This window comes from Amphiprion ocellaris, chromosome 22 (genome assembly GCF_022539595.1).
Source record: "Amphiprion ocellaris isolate individual 3 ecotype Okinawa chromosome 22, ASM2253959v1, whole genome shotgun sequence".
NCBI classification, from domain to species: domain Eukaryota; kingdom Metazoa; phylum Chordata; class Actinopteri; family Pomacentridae; genus Amphiprion; species Amphiprion ocellaris.
This window is the reverse complement of record NC_072787.1, coordinates 20,449,388-20,467,207: the sequence shown is the minus strand read 5'-3', so window position 1 is coordinate 20,467,207 and position 17,820 is coordinate 20,449,388. Positions and strand designations below refer to the sequence as shown.

General features: G+C 42.8%; 1 protein-coding gene across 1 annotated transcript in view; it reads right to left on the bottom strand.

Moving 5' to 3' along the window:
• gli3 (GLI family zinc finger 3) overlaps window positions 1-17,820 on the bottom strand; it is a 100,958-nt gene that overhangs the window by 17,167 nt on the left and 65,971 nt on the right. Inside the window, exons 5-8 of the mRNA XM_023263107.3 lie at window positions 12,351-12,556; window positions 7,963-8,124; window positions 3,816-4,017; window positions 516-735 (exon numbers count right to left, since the gene is read on the bottom strand). Of these exons, the coding sequence (XP_023118875.1) occupies window positions 516-735; window positions 3,816-4,017; window positions 7,963-8,124; window positions 12,351-12,556 (790 nt within the window). The remainder of the gene's footprint in view (window positions 1-515; window positions 736-3,815; window positions 4,018-7,962; window positions 8,125-12,350; window positions 12,557-17,820) is intronic.

Genomic DNA, 17,820 nt, shown 5'->3' with positions numbered 1-17,820 from the left:
GCTGTGCCCCCAAAGCAATATTCTGTTTATTCGGGAAAGGGAAAAGGCAATTTTGGTGGCGCTCAATTTGAATGAGGCCTCATTTGTGATCAAATTCAAGGCACGGGAAACAGCAGGGAGGACGGGTAATAAACATTGAATATTTACTTCAAATGTGGGCCCGCACATACGGTAAGGGGTTGAGGAGGGTAGAGAAAAAGCCTGTTTGGATCCATCCATCCATGTCAATATTCCCTCTCTATATCCTTGTTCTCTCTCTAGTGATTAATGGAGTCAGCAGTGGGATTCTATGCTAACAAGCCCCTTGTTGTTTGCTGCAGGCACGTTCTGGGCCTCGGAAAAAACAAGAGACAACACAAGTAGGAGGAAGGTCCCCGGAGAGGAGCGCTCGGAGGGGGGGTCCTGCCTGTACCACGTTCGCTTGCCGCGTTTCGCTCACATGTGGCTGGCATGCGACGCCTGCTATCTATTACCTGCGATGATGAATCGCAGAGGCGCCGGCCGCTCGCTCTCACCTGCGAGGAGTCGTTGCAGAGGGCTGAGCGCTCGCTGGCGCTGAGCCCGGACGGGGGAATGCCGGGAACGGGTCGCTGGGTGGCGAAGGCCGGCGTCGGGTGGATGAGCGGGGGACTGTGGCCGAAGGCGGAGCCCACGATGCCCGGCTGGCGTCCGATCAGCTGCTGGTGCACATGCAGGGCCACCGGGGTTGGAGGGTAGGCGAAGCTCAGCGCCGGGCTGGAGAGGAAAGCAGAAAGAAGACGGGTGAAATAATCCTAAAACTAAAAGACAACTTCAGTGAAACAGGCTCAGGCAATGAGGCAAAACGGGGGGGAAAGATAGTGAGTAAATGGATTGTTCTGGATTGCTCCTCATCCCTGAGGACAATCTGACAGGAGATGGTGTGGTAATGCTGGAACCACGGGACTGTCGGCAAATCCCTGCCAATGAATGTTCAGCTTGTTAACAGAGTGAATTATCATGTGGTCTGTGTAAGGTAGTATGTCATTCTTCCACTGGGCAAATGATACACATGATAAATAATCCCAAGTGTATCTTACAGCCATGTAAATAGAGCTGAAGTTGTTTCCTGTGTAGTTTATTAACCCACAACCTGAGCTAACTTTGTCCATCGTAAAAAAAAAAAAAAAAAAGAAAATCCCATGAAGCCACCGAGGCTCCTCTGGGCTCCGTTTAACCGTGGCTGAACCACCGTATAAACACAGATCTGTGTGGCTCGACGGCAGCGCTCCATTCATCCTGAGCCCTGACGCTTCGCTCTCGCTGCGACCCATATGTCTGCTGATCTTATTACGAGCCGAGTGGAAATCAATGGGCCGAGACACATTTGGGGGCCCATCCGCTTGTCATATCACTCATCAGTCTGTTGGCTCGGGCTATTTGGGCCCTGTCACTTGGACAGTGGCTGAGCGTGCAGCGTGATTGATCAGGCTCTTCTTACAGATTGCTGATCAATGGCTGTGGGTGGGGCGATGGATCTTTTCTTTTCCCTTCTCTACTCTTCTTTTGCTTCCCTTTGCTCGCCCGTGGTACCGGGGCGTGATGTATGTGATGTTTCCATGAGGTGTACCTGGATGACTGACACGAGCCGCCGGGGAGGCCGGCTGACTGGCTGGCTGGGAGATCGTCACCCACATGTGGGTTTGACACACACACGCACACGCACACGCACACGCACACGCACACGCACACACACACACACACACACACACACTTTCTTTAACCTTTTGTCTTAGACATTGATCCAACAGAATATTATGGTGCCGTCCGGAGGGAGACGAGTAGTTTTTTTTCTTTTACTACAAGCGTGCTGCATGAAAAATACCAATCAATGATATTAGAAAATCATTCACAACATTATTCCCTCTGTGGAGATTCTGCAGTTTGATTCATTATCGGCACATGCTAGCTCCCGAATGACCACCTTGAGAGAAACACAGTCACACAAAGCTCAAGACGCCCTGATACGAGGAGAGATTTTCTTTTCAGAACTTTTAATGGTTTGTTCAGTAATTTTGACTCGGACTTTAACTTGGACAGACAGATTACATTTTTAAAAAATGCCAAAATCATAGCATCAAAGACATTTTATGTTTTTTTGTCTTTGCTAAGGCTGAAGACCCTAAAATACTGGATCCTACAATTTAGAGCTCCAATGATAAACTGAATAATAGTGCAGTTGTCATCTATTAAATTATAATGGCCAACTGTTTTGAGGACATTATAATCAACACGTACCAGCAGTTTTCAGAATTTTCTCACAGATTAATTTTTTTGTTTTTAAACTGTCAAAGTCAGAGTAGCAAAGGCCAAGATAACCAGATTTTTAGTCCCTAAAAGCCTAAAGGTCATGCCCCTAAAATCCTGGAAACCACACTTTAGAACTCTGACAATTAACTGATTAGTTGCTAACTATTAAATTATAATGCCCACCTGTTTTGATATTTGGTTAATCAGTTTAATGCAATTGTTTCAAGAAACTAAGTTGAAATCCTCTGATTCCAGCTTTGTAAATCTGAATATTTTCTGGTTTCTTTCCTCCTCTATAACCTAAAGATCTTTCAGTTTTGGACAAAAAAAAAAAAAAAAAAAAAAAAGACATTTGAAGACATCATCTTGGACGCAGCATTTTTCATAATTTTCTGACAGATTAAGTATTTAAAAATGGTCAAAATCAAAGCAGCAAAGGCCAAAGTATCCTTTTTATTTAATCCCTACTAAGAGTCATGTCCAGAAAATCCTGTATCTTATCATTTATACCTGCAGCGATGAAGTGATTAATTGACTAGTGGTCTCATAAACTATAGTGGTCAACCTTTTTTTTTTTGTTGATAGGCACAGTGAGAGACGGACAGGAAATGGGGGAGAAAACATGCAGCAAAGGGCGGCGACCAGGAATCGAACCCAGGCCGCTGCGTCAGAGACCAGCCTCTGTACACGGGTCATCTGCTTAACCTGTTGAGCTATACGGGCACCCATGGTCAACCGTTTTCATATTCGATTAATCAGTTCAGTTCTTAAAGCACACAGGTAAATAAAAATCCTCTAAATCTGGCTTCTTAAGTGAATATTTTCTGTTTTTTTTTGCACTTTTTGACAGTAAGCTGAAGATCTTTGGGTTGTGATGTCATCTTGGACACAAATTATCATTTTCAACCATTTAATAGACCAAACTTTTTGACTGATTAATCAAGAAAATAAACAACAGCTTCATCAACAATGGAAACGGTAGTTACTTGCAGCCCGACCACGATTCCCATAATGCAACTAGAACGTACCTTTTATTGTGGTGAGTCCATTTATCTAATCTTTTTTTTTTTCAAGATTAGCTATTATAAGCAATACCAGTTGATTTCAACACATTATGCGCTGTTTTGTACAAGAAAAAAAACGCAACCCGGCCACATAAGTTGGACAGAATTGTGTGTATGACTGAGTTAATACAACACTAGACAGAATAAACTATGCAGCACTCCAACTTTTGCTATTCTTGAAGTTCGGAGGGTAGGTTAAGTTTTAGGGACTTTCCGTGTTGGATATCCGACTACTTGGGATTTTCCAATTGAAATTTCCTACCGGGAAGTCAAAATTTCCACGTAACCGGTTGGAAATTTCATCCTACTTCACCTCAACCCAGGCCCGTTTTTTTACGACCGCACACACCAACTTTGTAAGACAAGCTTTCCATTCAAAATTGAAATCTCCAACAGTAAAAAACCTGATGACAGCAGCATAAAAAAGTAATAATAATGATCCGGGAGCTTTCAGAGTAATTCATGCAGCCGTCAGTCTTCTACCTGATGGCTCCAGCGGACAGGTGACCGTAGGAGCCGCTGGTGGAGGAGCTGGAGCGGGAGTTGTTGAGCATGGTGACGAGGGAGTTGGGCGAGTTGCGGATCATGGTCTGCAGGTCGAAGCTGTGCTCGGAGAGGGGCGAGATGGGCAGAGGGCGCTTCCTGCTGGGCCGTGATGGGAGCCTCGGGCTGGAGAAACGAGAGCCTGCAGGATGAGGAAAGAGGGGTTAGATTGGAGCAGAAAGGAACGAGTGCCTGCTGTGAAAGCCAAAGGTAAAATGTCATGTAAAACCGTAAATTTGCTCCCTCATTCTGTGATTTTTGGAGAAGAGAAGCGGTTACATTCAGAGAAGTAATCCAAAAAAAAAGGTTTATACGCAAGTTTCTATTTGACTTCTTCCAAACTCTAACCTAATCTAACCCTAACAGATGACACTTTTGTCAATCATCAGACAAAAGGCTCGTCTGAATAAGTGTTCAGCTGTCACTTGATGCACTGCTTGCATTTCATCCATGAGAAAACATGTCTTTTATGTTGGAGAAATGCTCTGACTGTGTATGGTAATATTTAATCAAGTCCAATTTGAGTCGTTATTCAAATGCAATCAGTGTTGACTGGAAATACTAAAAAGGGGGTTTGAAAAGGTAAAAGGCGGAAACGGCACAAGCATTCACTCTGCACATACAATGAGCCACGGGTAGAGATTAAAACATGACTTTTGTTGTCTTTTCACATGGAGATGTCACAAACAAGACAGAGAAAAACAAGGGGAGATGGAAGGAGGGGGAAAAAAAGCGCTGAGGGGATGTCGTGCTTTGTGCGTGAACTGACACAATGACTTTGTGACTCAAGACTTGGAAATAAAACATTTTGAGTTATTTTATAAAAGGCAAACAAAACCAGCTTACGCAGCCCCGATAACCCCCCTCCATATTTACGTCCCCCACAATCCATCCATCTCCCAAACGTAAATGCTCCATCTCGCGTTTGACACATCCAACGATTACAGAGCGCTCCATTCACATGGTAATCAGAGTGTGTGGATGCGAATGTGTGCACATGGATACCGCTGTGGTGGCAGCGGCGGTGTTCTGGCATGCAGAGGCCTGAGTTTCATCTCCAGCATGAAGCCGTACGGAGAGAAATACCCTCTTTACATTGTCATTGTATAGAAAATCTGTCCTTTTTTTTTTTTTAGGAATTCGCATGCATACACGCATGCAAACCCTTGTGCACTGCTGGATACAGTGTAGTTTGTCATTTCTTGGCATGTCTCAAATCATATGTCAAATTGTCCTGCTAAAGAAATCCTCCTGATCTGGACAATTCTAACCTCCTACATCCCAGATTTGACACAAGTTGAATTCCAGTGAATGTGCAGGACAGCCTCCACTTCTGGTGAATTAGGAGAGAGAGGGGGGTTTATTGCTGAGGAGCAGGGCCTGCGTCCCACCACTGCAAAGCCTCATGGGAGTGGTGTTTATTAATGCACAGCCCAAATGATAAATCGGCCAACCGGGGGAGACAGAGAGAGGAGCGTCCTGGCTTGTAGCAGGACTGTCCCTCTAATTTCCTCTTGATTTATGGACGGGACGGCTGGTTACTCGCCGCGTCATTAATTCTCGCGGCCACGGAGGGTTCAGACGGGCCAGACTGACGGCGGTGGAAATAAAAGTTGGCTCTGAAACTGGGGTTGAACCCTCACCGACACACCTAGGGGCCACCGGAGAGGGACGCTATCGCAGGGGAGGGCTGGAGCGTGAATTTAAGACGGCCTGTATTTTATTTTTGCGACATGAAAAACTTGATTTTGGAGATGTAAAAGGAAGAAACTCGAGGAGGAACAAATGGGAGCTCATCCAGGATTTGAACAACTTCTACAACTCCATGTTTGCTAATTTAACTTTAGTTCGGTCTAATTTGGCTCACTTAAGTATACTTTAATTGTAATTTCCGATGTGTCCTCCTTCTGTTGTGACCACTTGAGTCAGAAAAGACACTAAATTATCATTGTCGTCTTGAAAAATGGCTCTAATCTTGCAAACAGAAATGCATTTGAATATAACAATAACACACTGATGAAAAAATACATTTATTTCCTAAAAATACAGTTCAAGAAGTACATTTTTATCATGAATAAGAAGTATAGTAATATTTAATAAACACATTACAACACACTGTAATGCAGTTGTACATAGCTACAGTGTAATCATTTTGTTAAATGTTTATTAATGTGCAACATTTGTCATCTTCTCCTATGAAGACATATTTTATTCGATCAAATCTCATTTTAATCCAAACATTTAGATATTATATATATATAAAAGGCTGCCTCTAAATGCTAAATATGATGTCTTACAGTGAAGTGTTACCACATAATTAATAGCTACAATTAATCAGGTTATATTAAACAGTTGCCGTGTTTTAAATGCTTAAAAGCAAACCTGTTTGTAAGAAAAACAACTTACAATTAGTAGAAATAAAGAGTGAGGAGATTAAAACGAGCTAATAAAGACCACAAATAAAGACTTGAGCGTAGAGTAGACTTTAGTCATAGTGATCTATGAGAGCTATGGTGCTAATTAGGCAGTACGAACGTAGACAATAGCCCATTAAAGCACAAATAGGCAGGACAGGCCCATTGTTTCATTAGCAGAGCTCTCTCTGAAGGTAATTACACTGATCTGAAATGGACTAAAATAGCTGCAGTGTAACATGGTAGCCCAGATTATCAGTGAGAGCCTCTTGATAGACTCTGCTCTTTGTATGTTTTTTTTTCTCTTTCTGAAATCCACCAAAGCTTTAAAGTGTTAATTTTTCCCGGCATAGGAACACACATTGTTGAAACGTGATGAGTTATTACCAGCGATGATCACAGGCGATTTTTAAGTGAGGAGCGCCGCATCTCCACTTAAATTTGGCCCTAATTGTTTTGTTTCAGTCTATTAATCTTAAAAAGTGACACAGAAGAAAGGATTTCCCCAGTGATGAATGGCGGGACATTCCAATTCCCACTTAATAGCAATTAATTTTCTGATACCCGCACAAGTTTGGCTAGTTTTAATTAGTTTGTTCTGAGGAATACGGGGAACTTCACCCCGGATTTCCATGAAAGCAGCGTCTGCCTGACTAAATACATTCTCATCAAAGGGAGCGGGGTGAGGCTGTCCGACCTTTCTAAGATTCACTGTGCATTTAATTTCCTATTTACACTTTAAAATAACTCATTAGCATAAGTCCTCTGCACACAATCCAGAGCCCAACACATTAAGACAATAGCTCATTTAAATGATGTCAAAGCAAAGTTGCAGATACCTCCTCGCTGTTGGTTGAGGTGCAGCTTGATCTATATATAGAAGAGGATATGTGCGCTGAAGAAGTGAAAAAAAAAAAGAGTTGAATTCCCACCGGGGCCACCCATGCTTTAATGTGAAGGTATGCACTCATAATACTTTAAGGTGCAGTCCCAGTAGGCATGGATGTGGTAGGTGTCTTTTCACTCACAGGGCTAAATTCTATTCAAATGTCCAGTATTGGTGGGTTTATATTACCTGAAACTGTTAATGCAACATGATCTATTATGCTGTTAAGTCCTGGCACATATTAGAATACAGTCGCTATGTGTAGCTCAGTAAAAACACCGGCGTTTTCTTCATCTGCAAATCAACTAATCCAGAAAATCAGGCAACAAATGCATAAAGTCGCTGTCCAACGAAAGCTCAAAAGCCTGAAATCTCGAAAATAAAAGGATTTAGTGTTATGTTACTGGTAGAAAATTGATCCTGTTTCTTAAGATAAATAAGCCATTTTGATTCCTTTTGGATTATGTGTAAAATGCTTTGCTATAAAACTGAAAACAGGGTTCATGGGAAGTTGATATTTTGGAGATATGTGGTTTTTAGAGCGACTTTGCCAATCTGGACTCTGTTTATGAATATATGGAGAATAAAAATACTGCTTATAGTCCTTCAAAACACAAAAATACGCCTTGAAAATCATTTAGAAAACCCTACTCTTGAGTGTGGATGAGTTTTGCACCTCATATTATGCATAAATAGGAGTCAGTTGATGAGATCTTACTAGGGGGCTTAGAAGCAGGTTCATGTTTGTCCATATATTGAGTCATCTGTGTGATCGGTGCAGACTTACTGTCCATCGCCTGCAGATACTCCATGTGCAGAGCGCTGGCGCTGCTCGCCCCGGCCGTGGACGCCACAGACGGGAGGAGGTCGGTCGCATAAGGGCTCCGGTGGCCCGCCAGCAGAGCCATCTGGTGGTAATACTCAGCTGTGGTCAGACCTGTGTGAGGGGCTGGAGGGGGAGAAAAGGTCGGGTCAGCAAAAACAACAAAACGAGAGGCGACGAGGAAGGAAACGCTTTAAAAAAAAAAAAAAGTACAGAGGGAGTATTTGGAGAAAAATGACGAGAGAGGAAACAACAGAGGAAAATGATTAGCTCGTGAGGTAAACATGACAGGGACAGCACCTGCGCTGCATTTGCTAGACCTGCATTCATTTACATTAGATGATAATCAGCTCAGCAGAACAGTAATGAGCACATTAGCAACACCATCAAGTTAAGCAAAACAGCTGCACGGGGAGCATCACCTGAAGTGGAGAGCCTCGCTGGGGATTAGTGGATGCTTGCTCAGAGATTACAGTGAGTGTGCATTAGCGTTTGATTGATGCATTCACAGCCGAGAACAGCAGAACTGATCGTCTTACAATACAATTCTTAAACAGCCTTTTCTCCTCCTCTTACAGTTCCTTGATCACTTGGACAGAGAGTATGTACTGTATGTGTGGTAAGAGGACGTGGGCTGGCTTGTCTTTTGCCAAAGACGCTGCTCGTGCGTTGTACACATCAGGGCTGCAGTCTGCAGATATGCAACCTGCTCCTCGACTCTGCTCCTTTTAAACTCTACGGCGAAACAAAAGGCCTAAATCTGCCCGGATAGATCCGCGTGCAGAAAGACACAGCGAACAATTCTGCCTCCACTTCACTTGCTCTCTCTTTTCTGGAAAAGCCTCCCTTTTCCAAGTCATTCCCTTAGTTATAGAGTGCTGTAAGTCCTTGAACCGTAGCCTAAAAATAAACATCTGGCAGTGGGCTTCCGTATGCAAATATTCTAAGAAAGAGAGAAGGAAAAGACTAACACTGTGGTTTTGGATGCAAATATGGAATCGGTTCAGACCACTGAGTGCTGCAGCTTTTTTTTTTCTCTCCCCCAATTGAAGAAATAAAGAGGAAATAAATAAAGAAACACCACATGAGGAGATTTCCTCTTAAGGCTGGCCCGTACGCCTGCAATATGCATCCATGATTGGTTGAATGAATGGAAGAAAAAATTCTAAATTAATTCGATCTGGCTTTTATGTCTTCAGTGGAAGGGGGGAGTTTCTTAATTGTCTCCAGTGTTCCGCCTTAGCTTTGCTTTTACATTCAACCATAATGTGTCCCATTCAGGATCCGTGCACAGAAAAAAAAGAGCTTTGCAGAATTTCTAAATCAGAAACGCTGGCATCCGAGTGTGATCCTGGGGGCAAAAAAAAAAAGAGAAAAAAAGAGGGGAGTAAAAAGGGGGGAGAAGGCTGTCAGTGTGGTACTCGATGTGGAGAAGACAGAGATGTGCCTCAGGACTTGGTGAGCCACCGGGTGCTCCTTCAGCCAACAATAGGATCAGGGGCAAACCTACCTCTGAATCTCTTCTTATATAGAAAAGAGAGAAATATTGAAAGGGGGGGAGCAAAGAAAAAAGCAGCAAATGTGTGGCAGCAAGAGGGTGGCACTAAATCCCACCCACTTTAAATCTCCATTAGATTCTGTTAATTAATTCATCATTATTCAAATGTACTTTTTTTGGTAGAAAAAAAAATCCTTGCATATTGAAGAAGGAGGCTCCCTGTAAGCGTGGTGATATACTAACAACACAAAAGCTGATGGGTTAATTAATCAGAGGAGTAATTAGGTGCCTCATTCACAATTCACCGCATTAGGAAGTGAAAAGGGATCATGTGGTAGGTTGGAGGAACTATTTTGATTTAAAGCAATGTGAGACTGGTGCACATTATGTTGCGGTGACGGAAAATTGGAGGGTAGAGAGTTTGAGCTCATACGCTTCCACGGCGCAAATGCTGGGAGTGCAGCCGTGGAGTTTGAGCGAAGCTGCGAGGAGAGACTCCGGAGCTTTTAACAGATGTGGATGAGAGGAAGTCAAGTGTACCGGTGTAGAGGAAATGCCCCTGCTATCTGCCATCTCAGAAAAGCTCTTCAGCACAAGGCCGGCAGCTAAAGTGGATCTCTGCTGCTCAAGTGCCAAAAGGCTGATGGCTGAGGGTCATTACAGGCTGTTGGGTCATTTCAACACCTACAAGGTGAAGGTGATTTTAAGGCAGGTGTGATGTGGTCAGTTTGGGTGTTTGTTATGTTTGCTGTACTGGTTTTTGCTTCTGGCTGCTACAGATTTGTTTTCCATAACCTTAAAAATTAAAAAAATGAAAATAGGAATGCACGCCACAATTATTTTCAACACTGGTAGTCATTTTTGGGAGATTACACTGTAAAAAAAATTTAGAACAAATTTTCATTTTAATTTTTTGAACAATTATTGGTTTGTTAAATTACAGGTAGTAACTACTGAAGTCACATATTTTAAAAAAAGGTTTCAATTTAGATGTTAACCCAAAAAAACGGCCATCAAAAATGTGTGTTTTTAAAAGTTATTTTATTCTGTTACAGTGCTATTTTTACTGTATCTAATCAGCAAAATAACAATAATAATGTTTTTTCCTGATATTTGCCTTTATCTAAAGGAAAAATTATATATGTTACAAAATGAAAAATGACAAAATCCATTTTAACTGTTACTTTACAGATTTCCTGTTTTGTTAAATTACAGATAATATATAGCAAAATCTAAAAAAAGAAAAAAGTATTAAAATTTACAAATATGGCTTAAAGTGTAAATAATGTTCATGTCAAAAATCTATATTGTTTCAAAGAGTAATTTGTTCTTTAATAATATGTGACCATAAAATCACACCTTTTTATTGTATTCAAATCATCTAAAAATATAATCATTTTACAGATTTTTAGATTACAGTTGTTTTTACAGTGTCTCACCAGTATTTTAAAAAATTGTGCAATTCTTTTTTACAGTGTAACTAAATATTTATTTAATCTATAAAAGCTGTGAAATTCAAATTTTACAGCGAATATGTCAGGTTTTCCTGAAATATCAGATCTATTTTCTCATCATAATTATTAAATCTGCTGGTCAATTTTTTAAAGCTTATTTCTCAATCAAAATACTAAAATCACATAATTTAAGTACAATCAATTCACTATCTTTCACCGCCTGCGATGGGAACTACACATCAGTGGCACTCAGTTCTAAGCTTACGAAATTGTGATATTTCATCCAAACAACTTTCTTCTACATGCCATTTGGAAATTTGCCAAGATAAACTGTTTGCTTTAGCCAGGAAAAAATCCAAAAATTCAGTGCTCCTCGGCGCAACTGTGAAGCCATTAGTGACTCAGCTGCAAGCAACGGTCATGTGATAAAAATTCAAGAACTTGGCTGAACTGTGTTGAACTGCAGGCTGTGTTTACAGTGAGCAGATTAAAGACAAGCACAGACACGAATGTGAAATCACTTTTTTCACCCCAGTGTCAGTAACAATGTGAAAAAATGTTGTCCGTGTTGGTTCCAGGATTTTTATAAATTTGTGAAAAAAATTATCCAAAAAATGTTTTTTTTTTTTTTTTACAATTTATGACAGAACTACAATCACACTGCACAAAAGATGTTTCTGAGTTCTCTCTACTTTTAGCCATGGTTGTGCAGCTTAAAATGAGGTGCAAGACTTTATTTAGCAGTGAAAAATGTGCACAAAAATGTAAAAACGCCCAGAAACTGCCCAGGGTTCAAAAAGTTGATATATTTACTGAATGTAGGTTTTCCTTACTGATGTTCTGTGAATTTCTTACAATTAAACTGGTTCAGGAAGTCTGTTTTTTGATTGATTTGCCAGTCAAAGCAAATTTTAGGATCTCAGAAAGCAAATGCTCTCCGACGCCCCGACAACCGACCCTCCCTGCTCCCAAAAACCCTGAACTTGAATCCAGCCTTCCCTCGCTGTGGAACTGTATGTGACCCTGCCGCTCACTGATGCATCCTCAAGAGGTCCTCTGACATGACTCACAGATCAAAAGGATTAGCCTCCCTCCAAACCTGAGCCCCCACCCACACGGATGGCGCTGCACTCATAATACTCCCATCCACCAGCTCCCCCACTCGGATAACATCTCAGCAACCCCTGGCTCTTAATAGAGATGGATCTGGTTGCCTCTCACCTGACCTCAAACAGGAATTAAACTGATACAGAGAGCTGAGATTCCTCCTAATAGCAATCGAACCTCGCTAATCAATTTCAACAATTATTTTTAAGGGTCTACTGAGGTGCTGTGGCCCTGTTCTGCTCCGCTGGGGTTCTGTATTGTGAGTGTGTCGGTGCATGTTTCACTTTATTCACCATCTGCAGGGCTGAGGCCCCGGGTGGCCGACAGAACGGAGATGGAGGGGCTGCTGTGGAGCGAGCGGATGTAGTCCATGTATGGGTTGATGTAGGGATGTGGAGGGTGGAAGGGCGACTCGGCCCCCACGGATGGGTTCCGCTGGGGCGAGATCCGAATGAGGGAGATGTCGGAGAAAGCTGGACTGCCCGCCAGCGCTGGAGGCCTGCAGAGACAGAGGAGAAAATATAGAAAGGGCATGACATATGTGCTTCAGACTCAAAATAAAACTGAGATCAATCACACGCATTTACCGAGAAGAACACGTGATCATTCCAAAGTACGAGCCAAAGTTGAACCCGGTGTGAGCATTCCTGCCTTTTGACTCCCACTGTATGACTCTCGTTTATTCCAATTAATGTGTACGAGTGACATCTTTTGATTCCTCTGAGCTTTTCTGTCACCAATTTTCTGTAAACAAAACATAAATAATCCAATTTCTCCACCAATCTAAGGGATCATGTTCATTTCATTAGGCCAGAACATCCATGTTTTACTAGCACTGACGTACTGGCAGTGGCCCTACCAGACAAATAGACTGTGACACTATCTCTCCCCCTCCATCTGCGAGGCAGCGAGGAGAGTGCTGCATTCCAACTGCTCCCTACGCAGACATTTCCTCAGATCAAAGGCAGCTTTCACCACTGCGTCTTAATCAGAGGGAAACGTTAGACCGAGCTCACCGCTGGCCAGAGCCAGACAAGCAACGCTACACCGCAACGCCACATCGCTCGGGTGAATTTGAGCCGAAACCGTGTACAGGATTGCACATGACGGATGTTGTACAAAAACCCATAAGCGAGCCTCGTCAGAATCTCTTCCTTTAAATAAATATACAGAGCCGCTATCGGGCTCCTCTTTATCACAAACCTTGGCTGTGGATTGTCTCTTTTGTACGAGATGTGAAGTAAAGTTGAGAACAATCAGGCAAAACTTCTTAGGAGCCAAGTTTGAGATGAACTAATTTGTCTCCCCTCCTTATAATTGGTTAGGAGGGCCTGGAAACTTCATAATGATGGCCTTCACCACAAAGGCCTTCCCCCGAGGATGTGAAGAAATCCACATATCAGCCAGACATTAACAGGCTAAAAGATTAGACTGAATTAGCCCCTCCGCTTCACTGTGGCTCCCCGGTGGACCAGTCTGCTGTGACAAAAGACCCCAGAAGAAGGGGAGGATGAGTGAAAGAAGGGGGGAAAAAGTGTGGGTTTAAGAGGAAGAGATGGAAAGGGGAGGAAAAAAGAGAGAGAGACCTGGCCCACCGTTTGTCTGGCAGTGACCTTGAGCGAGGCCGGGGGGAGCGGAACAGCCCAATTACGACCTCCGCCCCGTCCCCTGATCCCCTACCGGCCCCTTCGTCCCTCCGCTTCACAGCCCCCCTAATGAAAGAGCTCAGGCCGGGGTCAATAATGAGCACCGAGGAGCGGAAACAACACACACAGACATATGTGTGCACAACTTTGTCTCGTGGAGCCTTTTCTGTAATTAGCCCAAAGGGGGCGACAGGACGATTTTTAAAGGCTTTCACCATGTTCGAGAGTGTGACAACGTGTCTCGTGATGAAGAAGAAAACGCCGCTCTGGACGAAAATCTCTTTCAGGATCACACCTGACTTTACAGCAGGGTTTGTTTTTTTTTGTTCACCTCTGTTTGATTAGTGACTTTTTGCACGTAGGCTGACAAGAAAACTCATGATACAGTTTTTTTTTTTTTTACTTCCTCAGGCCGAGATAAGGGCAACTCCAAAACAGGTGTGTGTGTCCAAAAGTGTGTTTACAATGAGCAAGTCAGGTGCCCTCATGCAACCATTCCACGCCTCATTTGCAGAGATCACAACACAGCTTTGGAGTGACGTTGGCTTTGTTGTCACATGGTTAACCTTGCACCATGCACACGCACACACAGAAGCATTCAAAAAACCTGCTTTGTCGCTGATTACCGAGTAATCGAAATCACATCCTGCAGCTGAATTTTGCACAAAGTCAAGACTTACAAGGGTTTATTTAATGGCAAAATATGTGGAATTAATATTTCTGTGCCCAAATTGGTTGCATATGATGGTTTTCTATATAGAAATAAGAACCTAAGAGGAAGGGCTCAAGAATTTCATGGCTTTTTTCCTGTTCGAATGGAGCCAGACATCCACTCCGGCTGCCATGATGCTGATTAACCCTGTCATGTGTTGGCTGCATCTCCCCAAACTGACACTAAAAGCTACATGCCTCTGTTTGTCTAGTTTTTCCAGCTAACTCCGAGTCCTACGTTCGGGCCAGGGGTGCTAAGAGAGGAAGACGAAAAAAAGAAGTGACCAGAATACAAAAGGAAAGAGAGTTGGAGGACGGTGACACACGGAAGAGGGAGATTTTCAGCCTGTCGAAAGGTGAAAAAAAGTTTGAGGAGAACAGCAGGAGGGGAGGGAGGTGTGGAGAGAGGGAGGAAAGACAGTTCAGCATTAACAGTAGTCGGGAGGAGGGGGCATGTGAAGATATGAACTATAAATTGGGGAGGGAAGGTTGGACGGAGAAGGCAAAGAAGAAAAAAGAAAGATATCTCAAGGGGTGCAGAGCCAGGTGTGAGGGGATTTGAGGAGGACAGCCGAGAGATGGATAGTTCGGAGGAGTGTGGTGTGTCTTTGAAAAGAAAACGCTGGCGAGAGTGGCCGCCGCTCTCTGTAGGGCCATGATCACCTTAGCATCTGCCAGTGTGCATTAATCAACATGACGAAAGGAAGTAATTTGACAACGCGCTGTGTGTCTGCGCAGGAATGTGTGTGTGTGTGTGTGTGTGAGAGAAGTAGCGCCTTAGATACACCTGATATGAGATTTACATCAAAGCTCGTACCGCAGGGTTTGCAAGCTTCTTCTTCTTCTGCCCGGAGAGAGAACTTCACTCCTCTGCTTTCCTTCGTAGGTTTACAATTCCTATTAACCCTCAAAGAAGACATCCTGCAAGCAGGGGCATGAGGAAAGCCCGAGCTGCTGACATATGGAAGCCATTTCCTTTCACGTGGCCTTGCTTAAACCAGCCAGCGCCTCTTTAAGACATCGCATGTTTACACGGGGCGGTCTGTGGATTTTAAACTGTCGTCTTATTTCACCGGATGAGCGTACACTTGCCAAGTGTAAATATGCCCCCAAAAGGTTTTGAGGTTTCATGGAGCGGTGTGTGTTCATGTGCACAGGCCTTGAATCTTTGTTTGGAACAAGGTTATATCAACACTAATAATTTTTTTTCTCGAAGGAACACACAGTTGCGGTGAAGGCTGATGACTTCACTTCGGCGCAGAAGGCATCATTGTGGCGCGGCAGTCAGACCTGGTGGTATTGACACAGCGGTCGGCTAAAATAGGAAGCGCGCTTTTGCAAAATACTTTTAGCTCAAGCATGAAATGGTCGCGCATATAATAAGATGAAAATTTCGTGATGTGTGCTTCGCCGAAGGAGTACAGGAAATTGGCGAGTCCAAATCCAATAATCCAACAACTGAGACTGTTCATGAAACCATCATATTTCCATCCGCAGCTGCTAGACTGGCCCAAAGCAAGGAGTGGAGAAAGAAAACAACATCAAGGCCAATGACCCTACCAGCTCCAGTAGACTAAAACCAGTACTTAGGCTGAAACAGTTCTGTGTGTGTGCTGGGAAATGTGGGATATGTGGCTTTAATTTTGGGAAAGACTAAGTGTACAATCTGCTTGACATAAGAGGTCAACAGTTGCTTTGACTTGATGTCTCATTTATAGGGAAACCCACAGATGTGAGGTGGCATAGCCGGGTCATAAACACAATATTTCTATGTTTTACCATCAACTTTTTAACCCTCTGAGCCCAAAAATCCACCACTGGGTTTGAAAGATGTATTATCCTTTCATAATCGTCAAAATTACACCATTAAGACAGTCCTTAAATGACTTATCATGCTATTTTGCACTGAAAACATAACCACATCTAATGTTAAAATTCTGCTATTTTATTAAAAATCACTTTTTAAATAAAAATCTAAATGTCTCATTTAAAAATCAAAAATAAATCCCTAAAAATAAGCAATGTGCACCAAACAGATTATGTAAAAAAAAAAATATATATATATTTTGTGCTCCTTGTTGCAATCATGGAGCTATTGGTGACTCAGCTGCCTGCAAAGGTCATGTGACAAAAATTCAGAAATTTTATGGCTGGACTGGGTTTAACAGCTGGCAGTGTTTTTAGATTTGAGACAAGTATGGAAAGAAACTAAAAACGTAAGTAGCAAATTATCTGTAGTAGGTAGAAGTTTCCCCAGTATCAGTAACACCTGCTGTGTACTATAGGCATCATTATCACTGACAAAAACAAACACTGACAGACAAAAAAAGATTAAAGTTCATAGCTTTGTTACGTAAAAATAAATATGCAAGTTGAAATAGTTTTATTACTTTTCAGAGAATGTGTATTTATAAAGCACTGTGTTTTATGTCTTCATCTGCCAGTGGGGCCATCGCTATAAGTAACCAAAGTTCTATGTTAATTCCACTACAGAAGAGACATCATGCTTGCCGCTATTAGATGGAAAAAATACGTGTATATATATCAGTATGGGCATCGGCACTGCCAAAAACAATTGGAAAATATTGGCATATCAGATATTGACAAAAATCCAATATAGTGCGGCCCTAATCATGACAACTTCAGAAGAACTGCAGCACTCACGCTATAAAATTATATCATATCAAAACCTGAGCCAGTTTTTTGGCACCACTACTGGAGAGGTTTGGTGCTACAGTCAGTCTGAATGTGGCCAAACACGTCACAAAGGTCCTCAGGGTTCTATCATTTTCTCTGTTTGACACAAAAACAAGTCCCAACTGTGAACGGAAACTTCCATTCGCTACATTTTCAATTTTTAACATGCCTCCGTTTCACTATAATATGCAAGTGAAAGTTTTTGCTGATAAAATTGCCAAGTTGGACTACATTTCAATGTGATGATTTTGTAACAGAAGGATGCACAGCACTTTGAAAATGGCTTTTTCACATGAATGAAATACAGAGAAGGAGTAGAGTGCACATGCTACATCTGTGGCCACAAGGGGCTGAGTGAGGTGGGAACTGGGAGTTTTGGAGGGAATTGGGATCAGTAAGGTGTCAGGCCCTCTCCTGACTGATGCTGACAGCATCATACGCCCACCCCACCCCAGCCTCACCTCAGTCTCACCACCTCACAGAAACCTACGCCTCCCCACCCACTCCCAACCCCCTAACCCACCCAGCCACAGCCGCAACGCTGCCACCGCTCTGAAAGCCTAAACCAGAGAGGAGGAAGAGAGGGGCTCCTGACAGCGGAAACAGAAGCACTTTAAAGCTCCAAACCCTTTCACTGAGATCAAAGGGCCACAGGAACAGAGCCAGCTGAGACCCAAGGAGAGAGGTAAGGGAGCTGAGACAAGGGGAG